The sequence below is a fragment of the Muscardinus avellanarius genome, assembly GCF_963383645.1.
Source record: "Muscardinus avellanarius genome assembly, chromosome: X".
NCBI lineage: Eukaryota > Metazoa > Chordata > Mammalia > Rodentia > Gliridae > Muscardinus > Muscardinus avellanarius.
Window position 1 is genome coordinate 55,316,232 of NC_137792.1, and position 20,164 is coordinate 55,336,395.

Below are 20,164 nucleotides of genomic sequence, written 5' to 3' on the forward strand. Positions count from 1 at the left end.
CCAGGTAGTGTCCTCAAATACACCAGGTCAACCTCTGTTGCCAGCCCTGCAACCCACGGGCAAACTTTAGAGGCCCCTCTTCCCATTCCATGGACCCTGGGGATTAGGTCCTTTTCCTGAGGGCCAGACATCAGGTTGGCTACACAGGGAGGCAGCCCTGGGCGGTTCCAGCTCTTAGGAACACATCGGCTTGGGCCATGTGGTAGGCCCTGAACAACCTCAGACAGGCGGCACTGTCAGCCTGACCATTCCCCTGCTCCCACTGCCACCTCAGTGTCGTAGGGAGCCTCTAAGAGAGGTGGACTACAGTAGAAGCAGGAGGGGGGTGCAGGTTCTGCCAGGATCCAAGGCAAGGACCCTGAAAGAGGAATTAGGGAATGAACCCAGTATGTAGAGAAACACCCCCCAACCTAGAGTCTATCTCTGGCCCTCAGGTGAGGCCAAGCAGAATCCAGGCCCACTTGTGACCTGACCACACTACTAACACTGTGACCATCAGGGAACCTTGGGCTTGGTGGAGGGTGAACTAAGATGATCCCGGGAAGGGTTCTAGCTCTGCTAGGAAACTGAGGAACTCTGAGAAAACGGTGGGACCCCCACAGAATCAATGTCCCTGTGAGTCCATGGAGGATAGGGTGAGGCCACCCTCAGCCACAGGTGAGGGTCACTGAGTTCCTTCTTGGGAGGTCTAATTTGGTGAGGGCCTTGTTCTGATGGTGTGTGCTTCAGGTTAGAGGAGGGAGAAGTTCTGGGCTCTCTAGGGGTAAAGGTAGGAGCTGCAGGTGGATTGAGGACACCCCACCGCAACTAGAGTGTCCCAAACCATCCAGGCAAACCTTCGTGTTCAGCCCTGCACCCTAGAGAAGAATTGTCCGGGGAACCCTTTACACCTCTCCAGGGGAGGGAGTTCCAACCTCGGGCTGGGGTTCACAATCATTCAGGTCTGTCGAGCGGAGAGGTCCCAGACTCTACTGGGGTCGAGGTGAGAGCTGAGGGTGGGTAGAAACAGTCCTACCCGCAATCAAGGTCTATAAAGTCTGTGTGAGCTCGTGTGGCCAGCCCTGTTTCCTGGAGGTTGGGAGAGAGGAAATGTTCAGGGGAACCCCTTCCGCCTCCGAGTGGATTACGAGGGAGGATTTCCTCCCAGCTTCATGTCTCTGAGAGTGATGAGAGTGCTGGTTCTCCATCCAGGGGTCCAAGTGGAAGTTGAGGGTGGACAGAGAAAACCGCTCTTCACATAGAGAATCAGCCACACAGTTCAGGCCTGATTTTGAGGCCAGACCCGCCTCCCAGGGGGACACAGATCTTTGGCAAACCTCTTTGGCCTCAGCACATGCAACCGGTTAGGAGCTTTGATTGAGCTCCTGGATTCAGGTCAGTGCCACAAGGATGGTTCAAGCTCCGGCAGGGGCTCAAAGTGAGACCTGAAAGTGAACTGGGAATGCTCAAGAAAGTCCTCAAACAGTGGTGGTCCATGTGGCCAGTCATACATACTGGCAGGAGAATTCTGAGGTGAGCCAATTTCGCCTCGTAGTGTGGCCTGTGAGTCCCGGCCTCTGCCTGAGCTCCTGGCTTCAGGCTGGCCACGTGTAGCTGGGTCCAGGTGGAAACCAAGGGCAAACAGAGAAAACCCCACTTCAGGGAGAGGGTCCCCCGAACATTCCAGGTCTGATTCCAGGGACAGAACCGCCTCCTGGGTCAGCAAGGACACAATTCATAGGAGAACCGCTTCCACTTCAGGGAGTTCGGCCAGTTAGGAACCGCGAGCTTCAGGTCAGTACTACAAGACCGCCAGGACTCAGGCAGGGGCTGAGGTGCGAGCTGAAGACACCGAGGAAGTCCCTAGCCAGGTCAGGGTGAGAGCTGAAGGTGGACTGAGGATACCCTACTCTTCCTAGAGTGGCGGAAACCTCGCAGGCCAACCTCCATGGCAGCCCTGAACCTCAGGGAAGACTTGGTCAGAGGAACCCTTTCTGCTTCCCCCTGGTTATGGGGATGTGTTGTGTGCTGGATTTGGCCTGGAGTATATGATCAATCAGGCCGGTTGAGTGGAGAGGTCCCAGGATCTATTGGGGTCCAGGCGAGAGCTGAGGGTGGACAGAGGAAACTCTACCCTCAGTCAAGTTCCGGCAACAGTCTGTGTGGACCCTTGTGTCCATCCTTCTATCCAGGAGAAAAGACGAAAGGAGGTACAGAAGGTTTTCAGGGAAACCCCCTCCTCCTTAGAGGGAGGTCTGTGTATGTTCCCTGCTTCAAGTCACTGACAGCGTTGATTTCCTACCCAGGGGTCCAGGTGGAAGCCAAAGGTGGACGGAGGAATCTTCACCTCAGGCAGATGGTCCCCTGAACAGTCCAGGGATACTTTTGAGGCCTGACCCACGTGGGAGGGAAGCAACAAAATTCTTAGGCAAACCACTTCCGCCTCAGTACTCCCTCTGGTTAGGAACTCTGGGCTTCAGGTACAGGCCACAAGGACAGCTGAGGCTTACGTAGGGAGCAAGGTGTGAGCTGAGGAATTTCCCACCCAGGTAGAGTGTCCTCAAATAGTCCAGGTTGACCTCTGTTGCTAGCCCTCCACCCAGGGGCAGAATTCAGAGGCTCCTCCTCCGACTCAGTGGACTCTGGGGATTCGGGCCTTTTCCTGAGGGCAGGCTTCAGGGGCTCATCAGGGGCATATGGCTTGGGCCCTGTGGGTCTGCCCTGGAAGATCCTGGACAGCAGCATTGTCAACCTGACCACTCCTATGCCTCCAACTTTCACCTCAGGGGACTTAGGGAGACCAAGGGAAGTGGTCCATGTTAGGCACAGGATTGGGAGAGGGGTCCAGGCTCTTCCAGGTATCAAGGCGAGGATCCCTAGGGAGGAATTAGAGGATTACCCCAACCCGGAGAAAAGTCCCCCCACCGCTCCCCGTTCATCTGGGCCCTTGAGGTCAGGCCAGGCTGGAAACCAGGCCCACTTGTAACTCAACCACAGCATTTGACCCTCAGGAAACTCTGAGCTTGGTGGGGGGTGTAGTGGACCCAGGTGTTCTCAGGAAGGAGGTCCAGCTCCTCTAGGAAACAGAAGCACTGGAAGGGTGGCGGGTGGCCCATGGAATCAGTTTCTGACCCGGGGAGCCCTGGGAGGACCAGGGCACTTCGCCATGAGTGAGGGGCGCTGAGTTCCTTGAGTTCCTTCTTCAGAGGTGAGGGCCTTGTTCTGAGGTTTGCGCTTAGAGGAGGTTAGAGGATGGAGGAGTCCTGGGCCCACTAAGTGTCAAGATAAAAGCTGGAGGTGGACTGAAGACGCCCCACCCCACCTAGAGGGCCCCAAAGCATCCTGTCCAACCTCTACGGCCAGCCCTGCACCCAGGGAAAGACTTATCAGGGAATCTCCTTAGGCTTCCGTCTGGAAACCAGGAGAGGCGGAGTTTCGGCCTCAGCGTGGGGTTCCCAATCATTCAAGTTGGCCAATCAGAGAGGTGACGGGCCCCAAAGTGGAGAAGGGGAGAGTTGAGGGTGGAGGGAGGAAACCCCATCTCTGGTCAAGCTCTGTGAACAGTCTATGCGGCCAGCTTTCCTTCCTGAAGGTGTGAGCCAAAGAGGAAGGGTTTTCAGGGGAACCCCTTCCGCCCCGAGGCGGAAGGAGAATTCTGTGCGGCCTGTGTGGGTTCCAAACTTCAACTTTCAAGGGCACTGAGAGGGCTGGTTCTCCATCTAGCGGTCCAAGTAAGAGCTGAGGGTGGACAGAGGAAACACCACCTCACGTAGAGAGTCACCGAACAGTCCAGGCCTGTTTCTGAGGCCAGACCACTTCACCGGCAGACACAATTCTTGGGCTAACCCCATCCGCCTCAGGTAGGAGCGCCAGCTAGGAGCCTTGATTGAGCTCCAGCCTTCAGGCCAGTGCCAGGAGCACAGCTGGGGCTCAGGCAGGGGTCAAGGTGTGAGCTGGGAGTGGACTAAGGAAGCTCCAGAAAGTCCCAAACAGTGGAGGCCCGTGTCAGCCTGACAGGAGAAATACAGGGGAACCACTTCCACCTTCAAGTGGTCCTTTGGCGGAGGCAGAGTCTCTGTCCAAGGGTTTGGGTAGGAGCTGAGGGTGGACAGAGGAAACCCTACAGTCTGTCAAAGTCCAAGAACAGTCTGTGTGAGCTGGCATGGCCAGCCTTCCATTCCAGAGGACACAGGGACGGAGTATTTCCAGGGAACCCCCTTCTGCCCCAGAAGGCAGCCTGAGCGTTTTCCCAGCTTCTCGTTGTCAAGGGTGCTGAAAAGGGCTGGTTCCCTGTCCAGGGGTTCAGGTGGGAGACGTGGGTGGATGGAGGAAATCCCACCCGAACAGTCTAGGCCTGCTTCTGGGGCCAGTCTCGCCTCCAGAGGAGGCGGGACACAATTTTTAGGCAAACTCCTTCTGTATTTTTACAGATAGGGTACTAAACATAGCATCAGATTTAAAGTTTCAGATATTGAAACACAACCTATTACAGATTTCTATTTTGTATCAGTAAGTAATAGATTATAAAGTGGACAAAAACTGGAAGACTGTGTAACAGGGAATTAATGGGGCAGGGTCACACCAATCAAGGCTGACACTAAAACATAGTTTTAGGTGGCTACTTATCACCATAAGACAGACTCTACATCAGACATTGCCACTGCTTATTTTTTAGTGAGGAAAACCTGAATATTTGGATTTTTGTTATTTTTCCAATTTTTTTTTATAGACTAAACCATCATTTTAAAATTTTCATTAGGGCCAAGCCAGGAAATAAAAGCTAGGTTTTTCCCCTTATTTCTAAGTTTTTTTTAAATTTCTACTTATAGAATATGTTCTCAAGGGCTAAGTTATTAGTGATAGCATGATTTAAATATTTTAAAGTCTGAGGCATGCATTGCACATCATATTCCAAAAGCTGTACATTATCTTGAGTATGGATTAACTTATAGTTGAATGATATAGCTTTAAAGATTTTTTAATATGTCAGTTTTGTTATGCTTCATTTTAACTCTTAAAATACCTGAAAGAAGCCAGGCGTGGTGGCGCACGCTTGTAATCCCCGCGCTTGCGAGGCAGAGACAGGAGGATCGCGCAGGTTCGAAGCCAGCTACGCACGCTGGCTTAGGAGACCCTGTTTCCAAATAAAAATGCAAAAATAGGTCTGGGAGTGTAGCCCGGAGGTAGAAGGGCTTCCAGGAACCCCAATACTACCAAAAAATAAATAAAATACCTGAAAGAACAAAGACTTATGTCTCTGATTTTGCCCTTGAGTCCTGATGAGAGGGAATGCCAGTGTTTTGGGGTTTTGTAGTAGTTGTTGTTCTTTTAGTGATAGCAGCCTCTCATAAGCAGGCAGCTATTACAGCTCTGATCTTTCAAAAGTCTTCATAGGGTAGACAAGGTAGATGGCAAGTAAAGGCCAGGGGGAAGTGGCAAGAAAAACTTTCTCCTTGGGCAAACAGTATCCTAACTCGAGAAGGAAGAGGAGGAGGAGGAGGAAGAGGAGGAGGAGGAGGAGGAGGAGGAGGGAGGGAGGGAGGGAGAAGGAGGAGGGAGGTGGTGGTGGTGGTGGTGGAGGAGGAGGAGAGAGGTGGAGTTAGAGGTATGCCCTCTAGTATGGTTGGGGCCTCAGGCCTGGTGGCACAAGCTTGTAATCCAGTACTGGGGAGGCTGATACAGGAGATGACAAGTTTGTGGCCAGCCTCAGCAATTTAGTGAGTCTCTCCACAAGTTAGTGAGACCCTGTTTCAAAATAAAGAATAAAAAATAGGACTGGGGGATTGTAGCCAAGAGGTAGAATGCCCCTGAGTTCAATCCACAGTTCTGCATAAAATAAGATTAAATTTTAAAAAGTCAACTCACCTTCTAGTGGGGTTGGGGGCTCAGGCCCCTGAGAAATAGAGTATGGAGCAGCTCTGCCTAGCTCCCATACTCCTAAAGCTAAGGTTCATCTATGTGTGAACTGCGGGCAATACTGGATTATTAAAAAAAACCTGCTGCTCCCTGACCAGACTATTATCCATATAGGAAACCTCTCACTAAAATATCCACACATTGGAGACCCTCGCAAGCAGGTGCCACAGTCCCTTGCTGGAATGAAGTACATGGGACTGACTGGCTTCTCTCTCTCAACAAATGGCTCATGACTCTGAATTCTCTGATGTGTGTGTGTCTCTCTCTCCCTCTCTCTCTCCCTCCCCCTCTTTCTCCCTCTCTCTTTCCTTCTCCCTCTCTCCTCCCTCTCTTTCCCACTCTCCCCTCCTTCCCTCCCTCTTTTTTACTCTCACCCTCTTTCTTCTCTCTTCTCTCTCTCTCTTTCTCCAAGTGGCTCACAACTCTGATTCTCTGGTGTGTTCCTCTTTACCCAGGGCACCAAATGCCCTGTGAAATATGTGGGATGACATGATGAAAAAAATGCTCTTGAGACTTTATTCCTGCTCTCAGAGAGGGGAGAAGGAGAAGGCAAGAAATCAAAGCTCAGCTCTTTCTTTTATTACAGGTTTACAGAATTAAGGCTGGGTCATAAAATCATTGTTTCTGGCTAAGGAGTAGAGCACTGGGTTCAAACTGCTTTAGAAGATAAGTTTTTATCTGACAATTTTTGCAAGAGTGACAGAGGTTGCTGTCTTCAGATATCTTCTTCTGGTGGTCTTCTACCGTTAAGCAAAACAAGCAAAAGTTACATTAAAACACAAGGAAATAGCTTCAATAGCAAAGGGGCACCAAGGTTACTGTCTTCAGTTCCCTCAAGAAAGGCAGTCTTCTGCCAAAGTAATGCAGATGGCAGATGGTATAAATTCTGAAACCAATATACATGCATATATATATATATATATATATATATATATATATATATATATATGTTTGTGGTACTGGGGATGGAACCCAGCATTCTACCTCTGAGCTACACCCCCAGCCCCCTTTTTATTCTTTTTTAAAATTTTGAAACTGGGTCTCACTGAGTTGCAAAGGGCCTTATTAAGTAGCTGAGGCTGTCCACAAACCGCGATCCTCCTGTGTAGCCTCCCAAATACTGGGATTACAAGCATGTGCCACCATGCCCAGCTCTTAAGCCAATATTTTTTAGACTTACAACTGTTTCCCACAAAGAACCCTTTCTACATCTGGGGACCCTTGGTGCTTCCTCCCTTGACAGCGGTCTGGGATTCCAGTTGGTTGAATCAAGGAAGTATCTAGTATTGTCCAGTGGTCAGGTTGATAGCTCAGGATAAGGAGGAAAACCCACCGTATGCAGAAAGTTCTCAAACAGCTCAAGATGGTCAATATTCTCTGCCATGCACCAGAAAAGGGTACAGTTTTTAGGCGAACCCCTTCTGCTTCAGGGTTCCTTCTGGCTACAGCCTTTGTGTGTGTTCCCCCCTTCCCATTGGAGAAACATACAGGGCCCTGTTTCATTTTATGGGTCAAGGTGGGAGTTGAGGTCAGACATAGGAAACCCCACATCATGTAGAAGGTACCTGAGGAATCTAGGTCTGCTTCTGTTTGCCACAGCTGCATCGTGGGGTCACAGTTCTTAGGTGAACTCCTTCTCACTCAAGGGATCTTGGGAGTTGTGGCTTTTGTCTGTGGTCCATGGATCAGAGAGATGTAGATACCTTTCTAGGGAACAAATAGGAGCTGAGGGGAAAAAGAAGAAACCCAAGTTCATGTAGATGGTCCTATAACTATCTAGGCCTGGTTCTGATGTCAGGTCTGCATCCTGGGGGCACAGTTATTAGGAGAACCCTTTCTGCCCCAATACCCCCCGGGACTTATTAACCTTGCATGAGATCTTCACTTTAGATCAGTGTAACAGGAGGGTGTGGGTGCTGTCAAGGGTCTAGGGGTGAGCTGAGAGTAGAGAGAGGGGGCCCCTTTCCATGCAGAGGGTCCCCCCAAACAACCCAGCCCCTTAGCTGTGCACTACACAATTGCCAAAATACGTGGTGAACCTCTTCTGCCTCAGGGGACCCTGAGATTTGCTCTTTTGCCCAAGCCCTGAGGTTAGGGTTGGAAGAGCACAGAGGGTCAGTGGAACCCCTTCTACCTCAGTGGACACTGGGAGTCCTGGCTTTTGCCTGCATTCCAGAGTTTAAATGAGTAGAGAAGAAACCTCTTGGGCTGTGTGTACAGGTCAGTGTAAGAGCCAAAGGTGGACTGACAAACCCACATCCAAGTTGAAGGTTCCCCACAAAATCTAGGTCTTTTTCTGTTGGCAGTCCTGTGCCTTAGCAAAATAATTTTGCAAGGAACCCCTTCTCCCTTTGAGGACCCTGGAAGTTACTGTCCTTTGCCTGACATCTGAGCTTCAGGTCAACAGAAGGGAGAGAATCTGGGTTCTGTCTTAAGGTGAAAGTGAGATCTGAGGGCCAACTAAGGAAGCCCCACTCAACCCAGGTGTAGGATCTCCAAATAGTCCAGGCCTGCTTCTGTTTTCAGCTTGGCATACCAGGGAAAGAATTCTCAAGCAAACCCCTACCCTTCTTATTCTGTTGGGACGTGGCAATCAGAACCTTGGACTGAGAGGATCAGACACAGGTACATAGAGGACAAGGATCCAGGCTCTGCCAGGAACCAACTTGAGAAGCCAAGAGAGGATTTTGGTCCTCCCCTAATCCTCACTGCACAGAATCAGAGTAGGCCCCACCTCTTGGCCCTGGGAGGCCCCAACTCATTACTAGATGTGACATCCACTGATTTCCACCTTGGGGAAGGGGGTTAGACAAAAATGAAAGCATTGTTCTGTGCCTGGGGTCAGACTTCTCAGGCAAACCACCCTCATCCTTGTGTGCTTCACAGGATCTATCAGTCAGAGCCTTAGTCTCAGGGGAGCACAAACTGGTATATAAATGAGGGGTGGTATTCTAGGTCTTGAAAGGGATTGATGTGAGGAACCCAAAGGAGAATAACAGGGAAGGGCCTGAGTGAAGCCAAGTTTTCCCCTACTCTCAGACCTGTGAGTCCCCAGGTATGTTGTAGGATGTGAGGTCAACTGGGATTTACACTGGAGCATCAGAAATTTTTGAGGACCTTTTTCTGATGCCCCCACTTAAGATTTGCAGAGTAGACAGGACCTTGTCTCTGTTCAGGGTCAAGATAAGTACTATGGGCAGAGTTCAGTGGTAGAGCAACTTGCCTGGTTTGCATAAAACCCATGGTTCAATACCCAACACCAAATAAAAACTAACCTCAACCCCAAAACAAACAAACAAACAAACAAACAAAAAATCACATACAAGTTGACATGCTCAGGGATAAAGAAGCATCACCCCAGACAGAGGTATTCAAGTCTGCCTCTGTGGTAAGCCCTGCAGGCGCACAGGCATGATGTGTAGGGGTGAGCCCTGCCCTCTCATCTCAGGAACGCTTGGAATCAGAATAGAGAATAGTCAGGGCAGCTGAGGATTGAGGACCAGGATCTGCCAGGAACCAAAGAGAGGAGCCAGAGAGAGGAATGAGGGCACCTACTCCATCCCAGTACAGAAGCCCTACAGAATCCTTCTCTGCCACTGATGTTAGTCTTGGGAAATTCCAGGCATGAGGGCTAGATGTGCAGTCCTTAAATTAACGTCCACAGTTTGTGGTCTGTGACTGGGAAAGTCCTTGTTGAGAGAAGAGGGTATCAAATGCTCCAGAACAGCGAGGACCACACACACACACACACACACACACACACACACACACACACACAGCCTCTGCTTAGAGTTCAGGGATTCCCCCTAGAGAGATAAGAGGCACGTGATTCCTGCCTTGTGCATCGGTGTCTGAGTTTTATAGGGGTTTCTTAGAAGAGGCCTATCCTCATGTGAGGCGAGGTAGGGTCCTAGGCCTACTGGGTATTGAGGACAGGACTGAGGGAGGACTGAGATGATGACCTTGGACATAGCCTAGCCTCACCACTACCATCAGCCCTAGAAGTACTCCTGGTGTAGGGTTGCTGCAGGTATCTGTTTTATGTCTTTGGAATCTGAATCTGAGGGAGCTTAGGGGAATTGTAGAAGGAACAGGTCCTGTTGGCATTCAAGGTGAGTAATGAGAGAGGACTGAGTGGATTAGGACACAAAAAAGGGGCCCAGCCAGACCCTGCTTTTCAGACTGAGATCAGAGCCTGCACTCTGACTCTGGAATCTGAGGGAGGAGTGCTCAGGTTATCAGCGGAGTAGGGCTTCCCTCAAGATTCGAGGGGAGGACTTGAAGGATTGAGGGGGCATTCCACTACAGATCAGAAGGGTGCCTTCACACTACCATCTACGCTGGGAAGCACTGGGTAAGGTGGCCTGATAGAGGGCATTTTCTCTTCTGCTTCTTGGGTGTTAGGGAGGCTTAAGCTTGGTCTGTATAGTATGCTCTCAGGTCGGCAGAAGGAAGAGTCCCAGAGCCTTGAGAGATGACCAAGAAGACCCCGGATACTAGGAATAGGAAATTTTCTGCTCTCAGCCTCCAGGGTATCTCCTGGCAGGGCAGCAAGGAATTCATGCCACCACACACTTCCTCCTCTGGGGTCTGCAGGGAATGGTAGCTTTGGCCTATGAGGATGTATCCACAGGTCCACAGAGGGGAAAGAGCTCAGACCCTGTGAGGTTTAAATATGGATACATTGAAGCCACAAAGGAAGAAATCCCTGGAACCTTCTCATTTTGTCAGCCTTGGGGACACCCCACACAGTGGTGTCTAAATGTGCTATATCCTCACTTCTGTCCCTTTAGTATCAGGGAGGTGAGGTCTTGGTGAAAGGAGACATCGGGAGAGCAGAAGAGCCACATCTGGTCAGAAGTGAGAAGTGTTCAGTATCTGCCAGGAATCAAGGTGAGTAATTCTAATGAGGACTGAAAGTATGGAACACCTCAAACAGAAGGAACATCAACGAGCCTTCCTTCCCCTATTAGAAATCCTAGGGTGAGGGGGGGGGCAGCCAGGGTGCCTGGAAATACTTGGTTTCATTTTTGCCTGATGCTAGGTTGTGGAAAGTCTCTTGAGGGTAAGGACTTTGGTCCAAGAGGTGATGACAGGTCAGCAATGGGAACCCCAAATAGTTATCACAGGGAAGAATCACAGGATCTGCCAACCCCAAGGCATGAACACTTTGTTATAATTAATATTATCCCCCCCCCCGATGCAAAGGATTCCACCGGGTCTACCTGTCCCCTGTGGTCAGCTCTGGGAGGCCCTAAATGGCATACTCACTTCTACCACAGGCAGGAAGATGAGAGTATTGGGATCAGGTCTTAGCCTGAAGGGGAGATGTCATTTCATCTCAGACTAGGTATGGGTAAGGAAGAGGAGGAGTAAGATGAATTAACTAAAGGAGGATATAAGTTCGCCTATGACCCTGGCCCTGGAGAGACCTCACAGGAGAAATGAAATTCTGCATCTACTTGCTTCTGAGAGTCCTGGGGTGCTCAGGGCGGTGAGAAATGTGAAGTGTAAGGAAGATCCCAAGTTGGCACACAACATCATGTTTATAGACAAAGGGTTTCCAGGATGTGCCAAGAGTAAAGGATGCAGAACGTGAGGAAGGATTGAGAGTACTGCAGCCCAGAACACAGACAGGTGTCCCTCAGACATCTGCCCTGTGGCTTCTGTCAGCCCAGGAAGCCTAGGCAGCCCCTGTCTTTATTGCTGGCTCATTTGCCTCAGGGAAGCAAAGGACTTTGTAGGGGGAGCTGGAATTAGGTCAGTAGGGAAGTATCGCAAGTCCAACCACGTTCAAGATGAAGACAGAGAATCCCTCATTCGAACACATGGGACCCCAACACCACCTTTTCCTTTCCATCGACTGGGGACAGACCCAGGCACTGTGGGAGCCTGGGCTTCTCATTCCCCTCACTTCCCCTTTGCGGATCTGACAGAGACAGGGCTTTGGTGTAAGGAAGATGGCCTCAGTTCATCAGAGGGGAAGCACTAAATCTTGCCTTTCATCAAGGTGAGGAGAAATAAGTTGCCCCATCTTGGCACACATGAGCCCCACTGGTTTTGTCCACCTCTTTCTGTCACCACTGGGCAAATGTGTGTCCATGGTTTAGGGCCCCCTCATTGCCTTTGGGTCTGTCTCTAGGAAGTTGACATTTGTTCCAAAAGTTTGCCTTAGGCCAGCCAGTAAAGAGATCCAGGCTCTATCTGGGGAAAATTCAGGACCCAGAATTAGCACAGAGAGCACCATATATCCCAGAACTGTGGGGACCTCACAGAGTCCATCCTATTCCTCCTGTATGGGCCAGTGCGGGCCATGGTTGTGCCTGCTTTCTGTAGCATGAAGGGCCCCTCATAGCTTCTTACCAGAGCTCTAAGAACCAGCAGGTGAAGGATTTGTTCTGAGGCAGTATCCTCAGGTCACAGAACAGAGGAGGCCCAGGCAGCGGGAGGAGTTCTGGTAAGGTGCACACACTGAAGGTGTACCAGGGGCCACACACAATCGTACACAGGAAACCCACAGCACTGGGCTGGAGAAGCCCTGCTCTCAGTCCTGGGACCTTGTGTTCAGTAGGATGGCTGCACCCTGATAAGCCTCCCCTTTTTCCTACAGGTACCCAAGGCACAGTTCTACCAGGAGTACAGAAACCTTTGTAGCCCTAGAGCACCACCCAAGGAGAAGACTTGTATCAGGCCTACATGAGATCCCCAATAAGCACAGTTGTCAGCTTATAAGACAGCTTATAACTGCAGGAGGTGCAGTTGACCCAGGCCTGTGAGGTCCTGCCCGCTGTCTTGACTACTGTCCCCAAGGAGAACCATGTTGCCTCATACTCAGGATCTGCACTGCAAGCCCAAGTTTGGCACTGAGGCCCAAAGGAGGACACCAGGTGTGCTGGATGTCCAGGTTTTCGGGGCTGAGGAGGTGGTACACACAGCCTGTACCACTACCTCCTCCACCTTCACCATTCTGAAGCCAGCCACCCTGAGGGTGGTGCCTGCTGCGGTCAGACCAATTTGTCCACAGAGTCCTCAGAGAGCACCCTCTCTCCTTACTGTCCTGGCTTCCACTCCATGGATCCAATGCAGTGAAGGCTCCCACAGACAAGAAGAGGAAGAGCAGTTACCCTGGGGAGACCCGCAAGACCCCGAGCTCTTGCGACAAGACATGTTGGATGCGAAGATGGCTGACTTAGTGCATTTCCTGCTCCGCAAGTATCGAATAAAAATGACAGTCAACACAGCAGAAATGCTGAATAGCGTCATCAAAAATTACCAGGACCGCTTCCCCATAATCTTCAGGAAAGCTTCTGAGTGCATGCATCTGGTCTTTGGCATTAATGTCAAGCAAGTGATATCCCCAGGCCACTCCTACATCCTTGTCAATGCTTTGGGACTGGCCTATGATGGGATGCACAGCGACGAGCAGAGCATGCCCAAGACAGGCCTCCTGATAACAGTCCTCTAAATCATTTTCATGGAGGGTGGTCATGCGAGTGAGGAGGTTGTCTGGGAAGCGCAGAGTGTGATGGGGGTATATTGTTGAGGTGAAGCACTTCATCTATGGGGATCCCAGGAAGCTCATCACTGAAGATCTGGTTCAGGAACAGTACCTGGAGTATCAGCAGGTACCTGGCAGAAATCGTGCTTCCTATGAGTTCCTGTGGGGTTTGCGGGCCCATGCTGAAACCAGCAAGATGAAGGTCCTTAAGTATTGGGCTGAGTTCCATGGGAGTGATCCTAGATCTTACCCTTCCCTGTATGAAGAGGCGTTGAGAGATGAGCACAAGCCAGAAATACTCATGGCCCTTGCATGTCAAAGAATGTTCCAGGGCCAGGGGAATGACCAGGGAAATATCCAGCAGCTTTGCCTAACTAACTCATGTGAAATTCGGCTCATTCTTCACTCTCTGGTTGAAGAGAGAAATCACCTTTATAATTAGTGGATAACCATTGTAGGTAGAGAGAAGCTTCATATATGGAATTTTTGTATTCCTGTTCAATTTGGGTGACATGATTTTTTTTGTTTGTTTGTTTCTGTGTTGTTACTTTTCTGTTTTTTTTTAAATTGTATTTTTGTGGTACTAAGGGTGGAACCCAGAGGCCTTCTAACTATAGGCTACACTCCCAGACCAGTTTTATACTTTATTTGGGAACAGGGTCTCACTAAGTTGCTGAGAGCCTCACTAAGTAGCTGAGGCTGGCTTTGAAACTGTGTGATACTTCTGTCTCAGCCTCTCAAGTGTGTTGTTTTTCAAATGTCTGTCTGTGTGTGTGTATGTGTGTGTGTATTGAACCAGAGGTGTTTTGCCTCCAAGCTACATCCCCAGCCACATTAGATAGAGAGGGAGGTAGTTTTTTGTTTTGTTTTGTTTTGTTTTGTTTTGTTTTGTTTCTGAGACAGGGTCTTACTATGTTGCTAAGTCGCTGAGTTGTTGAGGCTGGTCTCAAACATGTAATCCTCCTGTCTCACCTTTCCAAGTATTGGTATTATAGGTATGCACCACCACACCTGGCACCTGGCTTCAAATGACTCTTTTAATTGAGGGTTTAATTTGCTTCAAAATGGAAGGTTATGAATGACGGCAGTCACACATTTATTAATATAGCCACACAGTAATGTAGTTTAGGTTGAAAAGTCATTTTTCCACTTGAATTGGGAAACACATTTTTTGTGATAAGGAAAAAGATACAATGGAATTAGAATAAATATTTCCTTGGATATGGGAAATTAATAACAGTAAAATAGCTAGAATAAAGAATTTGAGAAATCAAAGGTTGAGTGTTCTTTTTAAAAGATATTACTTAATTTGATTGTTGCTAGGAAATTTAGATCACCAATTTGTGAGGATACATTCTATTTGTTAGAGCAAAAACATATTATATGTACCCCTGGAACTGAGGAATAGCTTTGATTCTTGACAAAACTTATGAGTCTGAGGCTTTCTGCTCAACCCTGTGCTGCTCTGTATTTCTCTTCTTCCGTGTCGAATATCTCACCTTCCGGATGTCTGGGCTTTCACAGCTTATTCTTAAACAAGCATCAATGGGGTGTTTGGGGATTCTCTTAGCTCTGTGGCATCTGGTGAAGATGATCAGTATTGTCCCAGGAGTGCTGCCTGAAGCCCTCCACCGCCCCCCCCCCCCAGTGCAATAGCTTTTGTGGCATATTTTCAGTATCATAGAATCTAGGCAATTTGCAAAGCTTAACCACCTGGGTACACCCATTCTTGTCATGACCAACTGGTTTACCAAGAACCTTCTCCTTTTTCTTGTCAACCTTGGCTTTGACAGCAGATAACTTCCTCTTGGACATGGAATTGATAGCAGATCAGGAATATCTGCCCATTTCTCTAACTAGGTCAGTGTTCCAGCCTCAGCGTGGCTTATGTTTCTTGGGCTTCTCAGCTTTAGAGCCGTCCTTTTTGACCTTGCCATACCAGTAGTCATCAGCATTTTGGCTGCACTTTTCTTCTCCTTAGTGTCTGGCTTCTCAGATTTTTCATCCACCCTTTTGCAACATGGGAAAGAGCATCAAAGGCTAATGATTGCCTCCCCTTATTCTTTTGTCTTCCCCATAATAATAAAAATGTCTTTGTAGACCTGGATTTTCTTGTCTATTTTAGAATGTAGGAGTTATTACCTCTCAATAAATAAGTTTCTATGCTCACAGTGTCATTTATTCATCTGACATTTATGGAATTCTTCCACTTTCGAAGGCCCTGTGTTAGAAGTGGAAATTATAGAAGAATACAATAAGCCAGGCCCAATTCCTTCTTTTTTTCCTTTTTGTGTATCTATGTATCTGTAGGTTGAAGCCTGAGTAATTCTAGCTCCAACCTCCCCGTCCCATTTTATTTATTTTAAAAGGGTCTCACTAAGTTGCTGATGCTGGATTCGAACCAGGATCCTCCTGTCTCAGCCTCCCAAGTACTGGGATTACAGATGTAAACCACCCCTCCTAGCAAACCCAAATCTTTCATTGATCATTAGTTTCTAGGAGCAGCAACCATGTATGAAAGACATGAGATGTCCTCTTGAGAACAAAAAAACATGTAACGGAGGGGTGTGGAGATGGGTTCCAGGGCAGAATAGCTGAGTGTCGCTGCCTTGAGCCCAGACTGTTTGGGGCTTGGGGAACTCTAAAAGGCTTCTGAGGGAGGTGATTTCAGTGAAGCTCCGTGGTAACCAGGATCAGTCACTCAGATGTTTTGACTTAGGGCCAAGATACTGGAGGGCTGCTTTGAGTAGTTCCTTTTTTATGCTGGATAAAGTGCAGAGGAATCTCCACCTGGGCAGTTGCAGGAGGTGCAGTTGAACACAGCATAAGAACAAGGGACCTTATCCCTTTCCAACTGCAAGGCTTTGAGAGAGAGGATAAATCACCAGTGACCAGAGGCTCAGATGTCCCTACATAGGGGCTGTGTGGCCAGAGGGAGAGCCAGAGCTGAATACGTTGAAATGACATTTTAAGCCAGGTGTGGTGGCACATGCTTGTAATCCCAGTACTTTGGAGGCCAAGACAGGAGGATCTCAGGTTTGTGGCCAGCCTCAGCTACTTAGTGAGGCCCTCCACAACTTAGTAAGACCCCGTTTCAAAATAAAGAATAAAAGATAGGGCCGGGGTGTAGCTCAGAGGTAGCATGCCCCTGGGTTCAATCCCCAACACCATTAGAAAATGACATTTTCCTTAATCAGTATATATTTTTTTTCAATTTTTAAGTAAGCAGTTGATTTCTGGTGGTGATGGAATGAATGAAGGTAGTATTTTGGATAGAAGAGAAGCTGAGAAGTCAAGAGGTAGACCTTGATTCAAATTCTAGGAGTTGTGGAAAACTTCTCTTCACAGGTTTTGCCATTTGTCTTCTAAGGGGGAACATAATTTGTTGAATTATACTCATCAAATTTTGATTTTGACTGATTAGCTATTTTATGTCACATTTAGTTACAGAATCTCTGATGTTTCCTGTGAATAACAACATTCAGACCAACATTCCAGAGTCTTAAAGGCTGTGACCAAATACTATTAGAAGTAATAGCCATCTGCCATTCAATACCATTCCAAAACAGGTCAGGCACTGCACCATGTGCTTTAAATAAAATACACATGTCCCAACAGTCCTACTGGACAGACTCACTTCGCAGGTGAAGACGAAAAGACTAACTCTAACTAGGTTGTGAATTTCTCAGGTTCACTGGCCTTAGGCCAGCCAGGAAAGCATCCAGGCTCTACCAGGGGAAGATTCAGGACCCAGAATTTTTGCAGGCACTCAGATATTGGCAGTTTTTTTTTCATGCGCTTCTTATTGGAATTTGTGAACTGAACACATCAATAGATCAATGAGCTTCAATGATGAGGGCAGGATCTGAGTAGAAAATTTTGATATTGATTTAATATCATCTGTCACAGAGCAGGGACTTCAAAATTGAGAGAATTTCAAGGCAAATCTGGTCTTTTCTGAAACTGCTCCAAGAAAGTAGCATTGTTGAGCATTTAGCTGAGCACCTACTCTGTAACCACTGAGGAAGTCTCCACCCAGGTAGAATATCCTCATATATTTCATGTTGATATCTGTTGCCAGCCCTGCAACCCCGGGATAGAATTCACAGAGGCACCTCTTCTGACTCAGTGGCCCCAGGGGATTAAGGCCTCTTTTCCTTATGGCCAGGCTTCAGGTACACGGTGCGGGGAGGCAGCCCTGGGCATGTCCAGCTGTCAGGGCCATGACAACTCTGCCCCTGTTGGGAGCCTTGGGAGAGCCTGGACAAGTAGACTTCTCAACCTGACAATTCCCTTCCCCCCTGATGCTTCAGGGAGGTGGACTATGGTTGGCACAATATGGGGGTGGAGGCTCTGTCAAGAACCAAGGCAAATACAATGAGAGAGGAATTAGGGGATGGCCCTGAGCCCATAAGGGCATCCCCCCTCAGTCCATCTCTGTTCCTGTGGTCAGGCAGGCAAGGCACCACACCTCCTTGTAATGGGACTACACATCTATCCCCACTGTGACCTTCAGGAGACTTTAGGCGTGGGCGTATACTGGCATGAGGGGATCACAGGAAGTGAGTCTAGTCTCTGCTAGGAAATGGTCAGGAGCACTGGGAGGTGTGTGGGGACCCCACGAAATCAACTTCTGCCCCCATGAGCCCTGGGAGGACCAGAGCACAATGCAATAGGTGAGCATCATTGAGTTCCTTCTTGGGAGGTCGGACAGAGTTGAGGGCATTGTTCTGAGGTCTGCACTTCAGTCCCAGGCTCTTTAGGGCTCGGTCAAGGTGCAAAATGAAGGTGGACTGAGATAGCCCCAGAAGGCCCATGTGGCCAGCCCTACATCCTGGTAGAGAATTCAGAGGAACTGCTTTTACCTCCCTCTGGGGACCAGGGAAATGGGAAGTTCCAGCTTAAGCCTGGGGTTCAGAAGAGTTAGGGGATGACTCCAACCCATAGAAAAGCCCCTCCTTCCCAGCCCATCTCTCTGCTGTGGTCAGGGCAGCCAGATGCCACGCCCCCTTGTAATTCAAGGGGACCTTAAGCTTGGAGGGGTGGGCTGAAATGAGGTGATCACAGGAAAGGGGGCCAGGCTCTCCTAGGAAATGGTGAGAAGCCCTGGGAGGACTGCCGGGACCCCACAGAATCAATTTCTGCCCCCAGAGCCCTGGGAGGACCAGGTCACATCACCATAGGTGAGGATCACTGAGTTCCATCTTGAGAGGTTGGAGGGAGGCGAGGGCTTTCTTCTGAGGGCTGTGCTTCAGGAGGTGCCATTCCACCTATAAGGTCCCCAAACCATCATTGCTAGCCTCTGCGGTCAGCCTTGCACCCTGGGGAAGACTTGTAAGGGGAACCCCTTTCCTCTCCCTCTGGGAATCCGAGGAGGTGTAGAGGTCCAACCCCAGCATGGGGTTCCTAGTCGGTCAGGTTGGCTGAGTGGAGAGGTCCCAGGCTCTAAAGGGCTCAACATGAGAGCCGAGGGTGAACAAAGGAGGCCCTACCTATAGTCAAGGTCCTTCCACAATCAGTGTGGGCCAGTGATGCCAGCCGGAAGATAGAGAAAGGGAGAACCCCTTCAGATTCAGGCACGGCCTAGGCGGATCCCATTTAGGTTTCTCTCTTGTCGTGGGGTGCTGAAAGAGTTAGTTCTGCATCCAGAGGTCATGTGCAAGCTGAGGTTGGATGGAGGAGACCCTACCTCTGGTAGAGGGTAGCCAAATAGCATCCTGAGATTGGTGGGGACACAATTCCTAGGCTGACCTCTTTTGCCTCAGGGCTCACCAAGAGTTCCGGCCTCCACTTGACATCGTTGCTTCACAACATCCAGGGTGCTGAGAGGGATGGTTCCCTATCCAGAGGGAATGCCACCTCAAACAGACGTGTGTGGAACAGTCTGGTCCTAGTTCTGAGGCCAGACCTGCTTCACAGTGGGAGAGGGGACACACAAATTTTGGGTGAACCCCTGCTGAGTTAGGGGATTTTCCTGAGGTCCCAGTTTCAGGTCAGTGCTATAGGGAGGACCAGGAATCAGGCAGAGGTCAAAGAGTGAGCTAAGGGCAGGCTTAGGAAGCCCAAGAAGGTTCCTAAAAAATCCTTGGAGGTCTGTGTGGCCAGCCCTACATCCCGGAGGAGCATCCTCAAGGGATCTGCCTCTGCCTTGAATGCAACCTGTGAGTTCTGGCTTTAGCCCAAGCTCCTGTCTTCAGGTTTTGCCATATGGAGACATCTGGATCCATGTCCAGGGTAAGAGAGAGGGCAGATGGATGAATCCCCACCTTAGATATAGAGTCCCTCAACAGTCCAGGCCTGCGTCTGAGACCACATCCACTTGGGGGTGGGAGGGGAACACAATTCTTAGGGGAACCCATTTAGCCTCAGGGCATCCTCTGAGTTAGGAGCTTTCATTGAGCACCAGACTTCAGGTGAGGGCCAAAAAGAGACCAGGGCTGAAGCAGGGGCAACGTGTGAGCTGAGGAATTTGCAACCCAGGTAGAGTGATGGAGACTGAGTTGGTATTGATTGCCAATAAGAGTAACATTGATTGTTAATAAGCATAGCTATATTTAGGCAAAACAATAAAGTACTTTTTCTCTGTCTCTGGGCTGTCAGCAAAAGCTACAATGCTGATCTTGCCAGCTAATAGCTGGCTGTTAGCCGGACAGATTGTCATAGCAACTAAGATGCAGAATACAGAATGCTAAAAATATACACACCTGCACTTAGAAGGGAAGAGTTATACAGACCCTCACAAAAGTGTAGACCAAGTTAAAAGATGAAAAA

At 49.2% G+C, this 20,164-nt stretch overlaps 1 protein-coding gene across 1 annotated transcript; it reads left to right on the top strand.

The window, feature by feature from the left end:
* Positions 1-12,712: 12,712 nt before the first annotated feature.
* On the top strand, positions 12,713-13,835 carry LOC308278922 (melanoma-associated antigen 8-like; the record flags this gene model as incomplete). The annotated part of the gene is given in 3 exon segments (XM_080718921.1): positions 12,713-13,357; positions 13,361-13,432; positions 13,434-13,835. Coding segments are annotated over 3 exon segments (1,119 nt in total).
* Positions 13,836-20,164: the final 6,329 nt, after the last annotated feature.